The following is a 12,740-nucleotide window of genomic DNA, read 5'->3' on the forward strand; positions in this document are numbered from 1 at the left end:
TATTTGAAATTTATAATAATATTCAAAGTATTTTTAAGTACTTTGATAATAACATGTAACATTGAATTTTGAGCTTTCAGCTGTGTTGTCCAGTATAAATGGTGTTCAAAAAGGTTCAGTTTTAATGCAATTTCAAAAGTATCAAAATTTTTTTTTAATATTTTAAAATATTGTATCTATAAATTAATAGTAAAGAAGAAAACAAAAATTCATAAGCCCCGGTGATTACAAAGTCCAAAATCAAATGAATCTAGAACCCAAAAAAACAATTAAACAAAGTTCCAAAAATTATTTGGATAATTATTGTAAGAACCAGATTTAAGTTCCTAGCCCAAAAGGTGGATAGATTTAGGCCTAAAAAATCCAAAACTATGAATTTGTAGAGAGGGTTGGAAAACTAGGCTTTAATGAATCAGACAACCACTAAAATGGATTCAGATGACGAGAGAATGAAGATAGACAAGTTTACACTAAAGAAAATCGTCATCGGCACAGTCCGAGGAGATTGTTTTTATATATTTATCTCAAGTTTGGTTATAAATGCAATTCTTGATTGCTACAGTTTTTTCTCTTAATTTCTCAATTCCTTTCTTTTATTACCCTCTCCTTCCTTTATACTATCTTCCCCTTCTATCTCTACCTTCCTGAAATCTTTGTGTAATAATTGTAAGACTGAAAACTACTATTCAGGTATCACTTTCACATTAATGTCACCAAAGAGTTAACTATAGAACATTTAATACGGTGGTAGCAACTTTCCCTTGAGATATTTCATAGATTCCTTTTGTCATGTTCCTTCCGGATACTTATCCGCATCAATGGAATCGTCCGAGTCGTTACTCTTAATGTCAGACCATACCTTCTGACCTCGGCCTTGATCAGCCGAGGAAGTATTTATCCTCAAACTATCTAATTAGTTGGTCGTGATCAGATTTCAACTATTCACCTATTAATATAGACTCTCATAAAGGTGTTTACCCGTTCTCAGACTACTTAATGTCCTCAAATTAGGCTCCAAGTCCAATATACTTTACGGATACGTACTTCTGGGCCTATCACTCCTATAACTACAAAGTCCAAAGTCAAATAAATCTACAACCCAAAAACAAATAAACAAAGTCCAAAAAATTATTTGAATTTTTCGCAATAGTTTGTATTAGTTATTGGCCTTTTGAAATGAAAAGACACAAATTACAAAAAATAAAAATAAAAATAAAAAAACAAAACAAAAAACAAAAAACAAAAACTTAGCCTTAATACTACAAAGTGCAAACATAACAAGATTTATAACTTTTTCCGTAACTTGCTAAATTAATTAATCATTACTTTCATTTTGAAAATTTATAATTTTTTTCACATCTTTTTAATTGTATGTCATTCATACAACATCGCTTTCACTTTCCCATCAAAGCACTGTGAATAAAATTTGTGCTCAAAAAAAGAAAAAAGAAATACGTTATCATTATCATATTAATATACACCAATGACTTTTATTCTACAGAAATGATGTGAAATAATCGTTGGAATTAGACTTATCCTTGCACAAATGCCAAGCCAAATGCCAAGCAGACACCACGGACAGATGGCTCCTATTCAGAGTTAGGAAGTACCGCCTATGGGGCCCCTCCAGCTTTCCTCTCATGCATTGCCAATTCAATTCTCTCACCCCATTTTGCCCATTTAAACCCCCCAACAAGCTCACCACCCTCTCCACAATCCAATCCCACCAATTCCAAACTCATCTCCTTCTCTCTCTCTCTCTCTCTCTCTCTGACACAAAAACAACAACAACAACAACAACAACACCAACACCAACAACAACAAACAACTATGGTGGTTGCGTCTCAACCAGCATTAAACCATAGCTCTCTAATCAAAACATGCAAGCCCACCAGCTTGTTCACTGGAATTCCAGTGGTGGACCTCTCAGACCCTGAGGCCAAGAGCCTCATAGTCAAGGCGTTTGAGGAGTTTGGGATTTTCAAGCTTGTAAATCATGGAATCCCAATGGAGGTCATAACCAGGTTGGAAGTTGAGTCCCTTAGGTTCTTCAATTTGCCTCAGCCTGAGAAAGACAGGGCAGGCCCTCCTGATCCATATGGCTATGGCAGCAAGAGAATTGGCCCAAACGGTGACGTGGGTTGGATTGAATATATCCTCCTCAATACCAATCCTGATGTCATGTCCCACAAAGCACTCTCCATTTTCCAACAAAGCCCAGAAATTTTCCAGTAAAAACAGAGTCCTCTGTTTTTGTTTTTATTTTCCTCTGTTTCTCTCTTTTAATGGTTTATAAATTTTTGACATTTTCCTTTTTTTTCTTTTTGTTTCTTGGTGAAGCTCTGCTGTGAATGATTATATTTCAGCTGTGAAGAAAATGACTTGTGAAGTACTAGAATTGATAGCTGATGGGTTGGGGCTTGAGGCAAGGAATATGTTGAGCAGGTTTTTGAGGAATAAGAAAAGTGACTCTTGCTTCAGGCTAAACCACTATCCACCATGCCCAGAACTCCAAGCGTTGAGTGGACGAAATTTGATTGGATTTGGGGAGCACACAGACCCGCAGATAATTTCTGTCCTAAGATCTAACAACACCTCAGGACTTCAAATCTGTCTGAGAGATGGGACATGGGTGTCAGTGCCACCCGATCGCTCTTCTTTTTTCATCAATGTTGGTGATTCCTTGCAGGTACATTTAACAACCTCTTCAATAACCTCTTCAATTTTTTATATATAGATATATATTTTTTAAACGTCATGTCATTTAATCGTACACGCATTGCTGCATTAGCATTAGCTAAAGCTATAATAAATGAAAAATGAGTACTACTTAATTCAGCTAAAAAAAAAAAAGGACTACTTAGCCATCAATCAGTTTTTTGGGTTTTCCAAAGAAGGTTTTTTTATTTTTCAACTAACAGCTTATCCCAGGTTATAAGATACTATTGAAATCCCATAATTCTCTCTCTCTCTCTCTTTCTTGTCACTATTCATTCATTATCTTTTATGACTAGCTATTTTCCTCTTCTTTCTTTTTATTATTATTATTATTATTATTTTATTTTATTTTATTTTTTTCCTTGCTTCGGATAGATTTACTCATTTGGTTATGGGATTGATGCAGGTAATGACTAATGGGAGGTTTAAGAGTGTGAAGCATAGGGTTTTGGCTGATAATACAAACCCAAGGATTTCAATGATCTACTTTGGAGGGCCACCTTTAAATGAAAAGATAGTACCTTTACCCTCACTTGTGGCAGAAGGAGAAGAAAGCTTGTACAAGGAGTTCACATGGTGTGAATATAAAAAGTCTGCATACAAGTCAAGGTTGGGTGATTATAGGCTAGGTCCCTTTGAGAAAACTGCCAGCCAATGAAGTGGCCAAGTTCCCAATTTTAGCAGATAATAGGGTGTTTTTCAATGCTCAAAATAGATTTGAAAATCTGACTCAACTTGCCATAGATGGAAAAACGAATAGGATGTTCATTATCTTTCTATTTTTTTTTTTTTTTTTTTCACTTTTTTTGGGGTTCAAATGTTGCAACAACCAAGTTTCGACCATTAATGCAAGTGTATCATCGTCATCATCGTCCTGTCATCATGAATACTATTCACACATTATGACCTTAAGTTGTTGATATTACCAATTAATATGATATATCATCTTGTCCTTATCCATATTTCGTACCTATTAGAGCAGTGAAATTTTATAGATTTACAATTCAAGTTGTGTCACAACACCATGATTCGTTTGCTTGAATGGACAACAATGATTAAATACCACCATACTTGTTTGTTTTTCAATCATTTACACTAGCAACACCTAAACATCAAAGATGAAGAAAGCCATTGTGAAAATAATTGTTGCTATTTGCTTATGAATTGTGTACAGAAGACCCCAATTAATAACAAGTTTTGTTTTCCCCTAATCTTCTCCCAGTGAACCTTGTATATCAATCACCTAATTAAGGGCTCAACGGCACCAAGTTTTTGAGAAAAATCATACCATACCTCTTCTCTATTCTAAAATCACATTAATTACTCCCAAGGTCTTATGACTCAGTGTTAATACCTGTTTCTTCATAGAAAATGATACCTCTGTTTCTTCATTTTGAGCAAAACCAAACCTCCTCTCTTTCAAAATGGAAGAATGGAAAACAAAAATTAAAAAAAGATGAAAAGGCACAGGTGTATCTTCTTCTCTATTATTATTATTTTTTTAATGTTATTATGTTACGTAAAAAATTATCTTCTTACACTTATTTACATCTATCATTTTACATCAACATCAATAATTGATGCAAAAATGTCTATATTTTCAAAACGTCCACAATATAAATTTTTAAGCTAAGATAGAAGTAAATTATTGGTGTAAGAATACAAAGGCCCTTTCACTGTGGCCACTTGAGCCAATAAGCCCATGGACTAGCAACATCGAAAGTAAAAAAATATGATAAACATGTGAGCATATAATGACAGTCAAACTAAAAATGACTCCCAGTGTCACACTCGTTTGATTTTTCTCCTTCCTGATTGCCTCAGTTTTGAAAGGGATAGAACAGTATGTATGACTGAGTTCATAGTTTTTTGGAGTCCCCACTTTCACTTCACCCACAAAAATGAAAGAGCTGCAGAGAATAGATTCTGATAGAGAGAGAGAGAGAGAGAGAGTGAGTGAGAGAGAGAAGCTCAAGTCACTCTCGGCAAAGAGTTCGTATTTGACCATCCAAGTGTGCATTTCACCATCAATATCCCACCCCGCACAATTTCATCATCATTTCAACAAAGCTATATATTGCTACTTGTGGCTTCATTAAAAGCCAGTAATAACTCCATTGAGGAATTTTTATAGGGAAATAGTGTTACAGCCAGCGCCGTTATCTTTCAAAATTTCACGTTGGGGAACTGTTTTTGATAAGACATCTTTAAAAAGATGCTCTTTGGCAATCACACTTCTTCTCATCAGTTCTTCTAAGTTCTGACTCATTCCATAAATTTTCTTTCACTGCATTTTGACTCCATAAAGAAACCAGGATGAATGATTTTTTTTTTTTTTTTTCACAATTTAAAATTAAGAAATATGCTAAGGTTTAAAACTAAATTAATCAAACAATTCAGTAGTATTAAAAAATAATAGTTAAAAATAAAATTAAAAAAAATAAAAAAGAGATAGGACTATGATTTTTACATATAGCATCAACTTGATACAATTTGACACTTAAGACAGTAAATTTAACTATGATTTTTTATATTTAAATATCAATTAAATAATATTTATTTTATATATCATAAATTTTTATTTAAAAATCATTCTTCTTGCTTTTCAGATCAAATTTACTAATTATGTTTTTATATTTAGGTTTTACTAACATCTTTTATATATATATATATATATAATAATTAATCCACTTAATCTTCTTGTAAATATATTTAGGTTTTACTAACATCTTTTATATATATATATATATATATAATAATTAATCCACTTAATCTTCTTGTAACCTAATCTATGGGGATCAAAAAACAACTACTAAGAAGATAGTGATAACAAATATGACTTATACAATTAATTTATAAAAGTAAGGGGCAAGAATTCCACAGTGGGAGATCTAAACAACAAATTATAAGATAAAAAGGAACAAAAGACTTTTATTGATGTAAGAATCTCTTTCTCAAGATACAAGGAATAGGATTGAAAGCTAAAAACTCTTAGACCTATTCTGCTATTACAACTTTCTCTCTCTTGTTCTTCTCTAAGTCTTTTCTCTTAATTTTTCTGAATCCCCCTTCCGTTACACCTCCCCTCCCTTTATAGACAATTTCCCCTTCCCTCTCTCCCCATCTATCCTATTCCCAGTTGGATTTGGGGGGTCTTATCACCCCTCTGCTCTACCATTCTTTCATCATGAAATAGGAATTTGGGGGTGTTTTCACTATTCAAACTAGTCAATCAACATTTAATGTGAAAGAGATTAGGTGAAAACATCTCATTAATGCGGAGGTGTCCCAGTAGTTCTTATCTCTTCATGGCGTGTTCCGATGTGAGCTTGATGGAATGTGGCATCTTGGTCTAGAGGGGAATTGGCCGCCCATGCTTCCTTGCGTATCTAATATGGGAAAGGTTTTGCTTATTACCTCGGTAGTGGACCTTGGTAATGGTGGTTGGCCTAGACCTTCACAGGATTCGCCCTAGGGAGTTGTCATTCATTCCACAGGCCTCTTTACTCATATCCACACATTTGGACCAGACCCATCTTTAAAGAAATAATCTATTGGGCCATTGGCTCTCGGCCCGAGCTCATGTTCATCCCCCCACATAATCAATCTTGACTCTTTAGTACCTTTTCAATTTTCTTGCCTTTTAATTTTGGAAATAAATTTAAGATTCAAGTAGATTGATTTATTAGCTCAATATTTTAGAGGTCTTTTTTAGAGGTGGGGAAAAAGTGCACAACTCATCTCTCTCTCTCTCTCTCTCTCTCTCTCTCAAGATGCAAAATTTTTTACAACCAACTACTGAGGTAGCATGCTATAATTAGTTATAATGAATGTGGTGTCAGTAGGGGACCATATGAAATTGATATCACTTCAATCACAACTTGCTAAGTCAATAGTTATTAGAAGGAAAGAATTTGTGAAAACATTTGCATTCCTCGCATATTTTTTGAATGTATAAAAAAATCTCTTTTTTATTTTTACTTTTTAAATTATTTATCCTCCTATGTTTGGCCCAACTTGCCTAAACTTAGATCTGACTCTAAAAAGATACAAAAATAATTGTTTTTTAATATATTTATCATGTTGATTAATATAATCATTTCATATTTGCATACATCATCCAATAACGCGCTCTAAGGAATTAATGTCAAATTTCATTGATTTTGGAGCATCAATATTAGAGGTTGAAAATGTTGCATCACCAAGTTTGGTTTCCAACTTATGAATATCTTTTATTTAAAAAATAATATTATAGTTGGTTTTCCAACCGTTTACAAATCAAACAAAAGTTATATTTATTATCCAATTATATGACAAATTGTTTCTAATTATAAATAAAATACTGTTGTCATGTTAAAAAGAATTAATTAAAAAAAAAAAAAAACCCACTAAATGCATTAGTTCTTGTGGAGTTACTATCTTTTGTAGCTTGATGAACTCGAGGTCAATGATTAATGGTCAACTGCGAAAGAGTTATGGTGTGCTAGCGACAAGTGGTAGCCACAGCACTTATGGATTGCATGTGGCTGTTCTTGCCAGTATTAAGCTTTTAAGGATTTCTTTTAGCAAGCTTTTAGGGATTTTCTAACATTAAAATTTATTTTCTATTTTTTTTTTAAGCAAGCTTTTAGGGATTTTCTAAACATAAAAATGTCTTTTCTTTTCTTTTTCTTTTTTTTATTGGGGGGGGGGGAGGGGACTATAAATATGAGTGACCTAACCATATTATTTTTTGGGTCCCTTAGGGATAGTTTAATTTCTAAGGTGGGGTCATGAATAATTTTGGGCACAAATTTTAAAATTTTAGAAGCGCATATAAATTTATAATATTTAATTTGAAATATAAAATGAATCTATTTCAAATAAAGAGCATCATATTATTAATGATTAACTTAGTAAAACACGTTAACACAAGTTTTTTTTCTTTCGTTTTAATCACTTAATAAAGTTAGTCATAATATCAATCATAATAAAACTATATCACATAAGTAATAGCTGTTCGTTTTAATCTTTTTTCTTATTTTATGGTAACATGCATAGTTGTCAAAACGTGAATAATATTGTGAATCAATTTTTTATTTTTCTGTATTATGTATCATATCATATCGTGTATTGTAAGATACACAAACACTTAATAATTTTTTTTTTTTAAATTATAGATATACATATAAAAATGGTATATTCATTACAAATTTTGAATATATTCAACTAATGAATAATTTATTCATCACTTATGTAATAATATTTAACAAGCTAACTAATTAAATCAAACTAACATGTATTCATAACATACACATTTAAATTTATTAAACTCAAAAGCAATATACATTACAAATCAATGACCCAAAATAATAATTGTTTTCATCATATTGCCTAATCAATTCAATCTAAGTTAATGTTATCATCATTTTCATCATTTTGAAAACATATTTCTTCATTGAAATTTTCTTCATCACCATCAACATTTACTATCTCTTCTTTTTCTTTTATTTAATTTTTTTTTAAATTCTTCTTGGCATTCTAGTTTCAAAAATACACGTTATTTTTGAAACTAGAATACCTTATTCATAGTATGAAATTTCTTTTTGAAAATATGAAAATGAAGTGCAAGTATGTAATCCAAATTTTGTAGGAAAAAGAAAAGAAAAATTTATAAGCACGTTATTTTATTAGGCTAAATTAAGTAACTTAATATTTTTACGTTAAAAACAAGTCTAACAACTTGTTAAATTCAAATAAATTAAGTAACAATTTTTAACAAAAAAAAAAAAAAAACTCATCTTAAAATACACAATATATGTCCATGTATCATACAATTTTATGATACAATACGATTTATATGATACGTATACTATATTGTATGATTCTTGAGCACTTATAATACACCCATATAATACGGAATGTTTTACACACGATACAATACATATCATATGATACTGACAATTATAATAACAAAGTTACACATGGTAGTAACTTTACTCATATTCACTAGTAACTTGTTTTACATTGAGTAGTACTTTCATTTTTATACTTTAAAAAAAAAATTAATGTTAAACTATGACATGGTGACATAAGACAGTTATATAAAATTCGATAATAGGCTCTGCCATGTCTTGTGCTATATATATGACGGTGAACTCCACCATATTACATGCTAATCTATTTCTTTCTCTTTTTTCCTTTTTTTTTTTTCAATTTAAAATTTTCTAGTCACTTGGGTAGACTGTTGAGTCACATATGATGGTAATTTTTTTCAAATCCAATGATAACATACGTCACTTAAGGAGTAATTAGATTATTTTATTGTATTTTTAAATTTGTTTTTAATATTATGATGTGGCTATAGATTTTTTTTTAGCATTCATAGTAGAGGTGTTACAACTATTTTAACACGTCGAACCCCAAAAAAACACCCTTGGAGTATTCACAGTAAGCAAGCTAAAAATGATAGCTTTTGGTAACTTAAAAAGTAATTTTATCTATTTTAACAACCCACTTTACAATACACTCAACATTAAAACATCTATATTTTTAGCAACTCATTAAAATAATATAAACAACTTATTAAAATAATAATAATAAACAACCACCACAAAAACCAACACAATAGCAACCACCTCCACCATCGCCCCACCAGCCACAACCACAAACCACAGTAGCAGAAAAAAAAATAAATAAATAAATAATCTAACCCCCAACAACCTTCCTCTTCCACTTCTCAACTTGCAACCATCAACCACAGCAAAAAAAACAAAAACATAAAAACAAAACAAAACAATCAGACCAAATCATAAATCAAACCACAACAAAACTTAATAGAAATTAAACACATCGACCCATGCTGATACCCACAAACCACAACACAACCACGCTGAAACCCACAGCACAGCCATGTCGATACCCACAGCACAACCACACCGATATCCACAAACCAAGCCGATACCCACAAACCACGCCAATACCCACGAACCAATTAGACCCACAAATCGACCCACAAACCACTTCGACCCACGAACCACTCTGACCCACGAACCAATCAAACCCACGCCGACACCCATGAACCAATTAGACTCACAAATCGACGCACAAACCACTTCAACCCGTGAACCACTCCAAACCACGCCAATACCCACGAACCAATCAACACACTAAACCACCGATGAGAGAGAGAGAGAGAGAGAGAGAGAGAGAGAGAGAATAGAAACAGACAAGTGAGAGAGAAGAGAGAGGAGCCATTATAGATTTTTACGAGGAAGGAATGAATAAAAAAGGGAATTTTATGTTTACCTTCGTGCTACAGTGAACTTATTGATAACAACTCACTGTAGCATGAAGGTAAAATATAATTAAATAATTTAGCTATAGCAGCTTTATTGGAGGGATTTTTTCGTGTGGTTGAGATGCTAAAATAACTTTTGAGTTATTTTAGCATTTTTATTGTGAGTGCTCTTATTAGTGGTGTCAAAGCCAAAAGTATTAGGTTACTATAGTAAGTTGCTACTATTTTTATTATTATTAACTTCTCTCTCTCTCTCTCTCTCTCTCTCTTCACCACCTCTTTGCCATTGGTTTGCATGTCTCTCTTGGTCTCTCTCTCTCCTCTTTGCTCTATCTCTCCATCTCTCCACCTTACACCTCTCTCTCTATTCCTCCTCTCACCACCACTTCGCCATCACAAACTGCCAAAGTTGTCATGCATGGCATTGAGTCCACCCCTCTTCTCTCTTTGTTGTAACGATTGGGATTGAGATCGAAATTGGGTATGTGTTGATTGTGATTGGGTTTTTTTTGTTTTTTATGTGTGTTCATATAAGTTTGGTTGCGAGGGAGGTGGTGGTGGTTGATTTTGGCTATGGGTTTCGTAGGTTTGATGGCTACGGTGGTATTGACTTTGGCTATGATGGTAGTTGATTTTGGCTGTTGTAGTGAGTTGTGGTTGTGATGGTGGATTGTTGTGGCCGGTGGTAATTAGATGTGATTTTGTTTTTATTTTTTTTAGTAGTGGATTGTGGTTGCCACAATGGTGGTTGTGGTTGGTGGTGAAGGTGATTGTGGCTAGATGGTATAAGTTTTTGTGGTGGTTATTTTTATTAATTTAATGAGTTGTTTATATTATTTTAAATTAAAAAAATAGAGTATTTGATGTTGGTATATTGTAAAAGTGAGATGTTAAAGGTTTTAAAGTAGATCTAAAAAAAAAAAAAAAAAAAAAAAGATAAAGTAGTTTTTTGAGTTATTAAAAGCATAAAAAGTTGTTCCCCCCCCCAAAAAAAAAAAAGCAAAAAAAGTTTAATTTTTTAGAAGTTTTGATATTAATGCTCTTATGTCAAACGCTAACCTTGTTTTTTTTTTTTTTTTTTTTTTTTTTTTTTTCAAAATATAAATTTAATAGTCACTAGGGCAAACAGCAACAGAATCGCAAATAATTGTGATTTTGTCACATCCAATAGAAAATTATGCCACTCAAGAAATAATTGTATGATTTTATAGCTTTAAAAAAAAAATATATATATATATATATATACATACACACTATAGCAACGTCCCAATAGAACAATTATTCCCATAAAAAATAGAACAAACTCATGCTAACAAATTTTTATGTTTTTTTAAATTCTAGCACTATTGATAAAACAATAATAGAGTAACACATGATGATAACTTTGTTACATGTATGACACACCCAATGCTATTGGTTCTTTATGCAATAATTAATTATCAACTAAAATATTTTGAACCTTTTCTCCCCCTTTCCATGTATGTGTTAAAAATACTTAGTATTCTAAAAAAAAAAAAAAACTAAGATATTTTGTTTTCCTAAAAAATATTAAGATATTTTGTTTCGGATTTATGATAAGGATATTTATATAGGAAAAGTTAAAGAATGCCTTAAGGGAATTTGTAAGTGAATCATTTTAGAAAAAATTTTATGAGAAAAAAAACAATTAATGTTTTGATAGTTTTTTCAATTTCTAATAAAAGTGGTATAAAAACTTTTCTAAAATAATTTATTAACAATTGTTCTAAGGGAACCCTTTAACATGACCCTATAGGATGGATATAGATACTATTGTATGCAAGAGTTGTTTTGATGGCAACATGATAAAGAAAATAGCCCGAGAAGTCATTGCTTAAATCTAGGGTGAATGGAAATGGTCCACTGGCTTTGATCTACATGTAAGAAGGGTCAGACTTGGGTCATAATATGTAAAATAATAATTGGGTTTGGGCTTTTCATAAGGTTTGGTTTGTTTTTAAAAGATAGTCTATTTTGTATAGAATAACATTTGGGCTAATTGCTAAAAGCAGCCCATATTTTATATAACAGTAAAAAGAAGTTACTATGATCTATTGAGTAATAATAAAAAATCTTAATAAAAAGAGGTTAAAAAGAATAAATAAAAAATTAGAGCGCCACATGGCAGGATCTCATGCACTCCCGCATGAGGTCTCTGCTTTTTTATATAACTAGTCACTAACCAGTGCGATGTATAGGAAAGCTATTGGGTATGAAGGTTTAACATTCTCAATTATTTAATAAATATATGAAAGAAAAAATTATTCAATATTTCTAATTAATCAAGATGAACCACAACAATAGCAATATGTTAACCCATCCAACAACAAAAATACAACTCATAAGCTTAAATTATATCCAAACACAAACAAACGAAAAAAAAAAAAAGGGCCTCATATTAATACAAAGAGAGAAACAAAACAAAAGGCTAAATGTAAATTAAAATTATAAAACATTAATAGTGGTCGTTGTAAACCACAAAACATATACACGGCTATTTAAAATCACTACTATCAAAAGAACTGTCAAAAGAGATAGCACTATTAATAAAATAAACAATCAATACTTAATATAAAATCATATAAATAATAAAATAAATAATGCAAGCTCACGAAGTTAACACTTGATGGATGTGGCAGAGGCATGTAAACTTGAATTTGAAAGCTTCAAAGGCTTGGTCAAGCAAAGGCACACAAAACAAAATAAGGTCGAGAAGACAAAAGAA

The 12,740-nt window shown here is 31.7% G+C and overlaps 1 protein-coding gene across 1 annotated transcript; it reads left to right on the top strand.

Annotated features, from left to right (window-relative positions):
* The first annotated feature begins 1,691 nt into the window (after positions 1 to 1,691).
* LOC112024713 (gibberellin 2-beta-dioxygenase) lies at positions 1,692 to 3,674 on the top strand. Its single transcript, XM_024057344.2, has 3 exons — positions 1,692 to 2,231; positions 2,341 to 2,689; positions 3,125 to 3,674. Exons 1-3 carry the CDS (start codon positions 1,831 to 1,833, stop codon positions 3,374 to 3,376), a joined length of 1,002 nt encoding a protein of 333 aa, XP_023913112.1. The 5' UTR covers positions 1,692 to 1,830; the 3' UTR covers positions 3,377 to 3,674.
* Positions 3,675 to 12,740: the final 9,066 nt, after the last annotated feature.

This window comes from Quercus suber, unplaced genomic scaffold (genome assembly GCF_002906115.3).
Source record: "Quercus suber isolate HL8 unplaced genomic scaffold, Cork oak 2.0 scaffold_581, whole genome shotgun sequence".
Lineage (NCBI taxonomy): Eukaryota > Viridiplantae > Streptophyta > Magnoliopsida > Fagales > Fagaceae > Quercus > Quercus suber.

What these genes read in the sequence shown, in the direction of transcription:
- LOC112024713 (XM_024057344.2), top strand. Translation starts at nt 1,831, where the DNA reads ATGGTGGTTGCGTCTCAACCAGCATTAAACCATAGCTCTCTAATCAAA. An exon ending in CAAAGCCCAGAAATTTTCCA is followed by an intron (nt 2,232 to 2,340) that starts GTAAAAACAGAG and finishes TTCTTGGTGAAG; the next exon opens with CTCTGCTGTGAATGATTATA. An exon ending in ATGTTGGTGATTCCTTGCAG is followed by an intron (nt 2,690 to 3,124) that starts GTACATTTAACA and finishes GGATTGATGCAG; the next exon opens with GTAATGACTAATGGGAGGTT.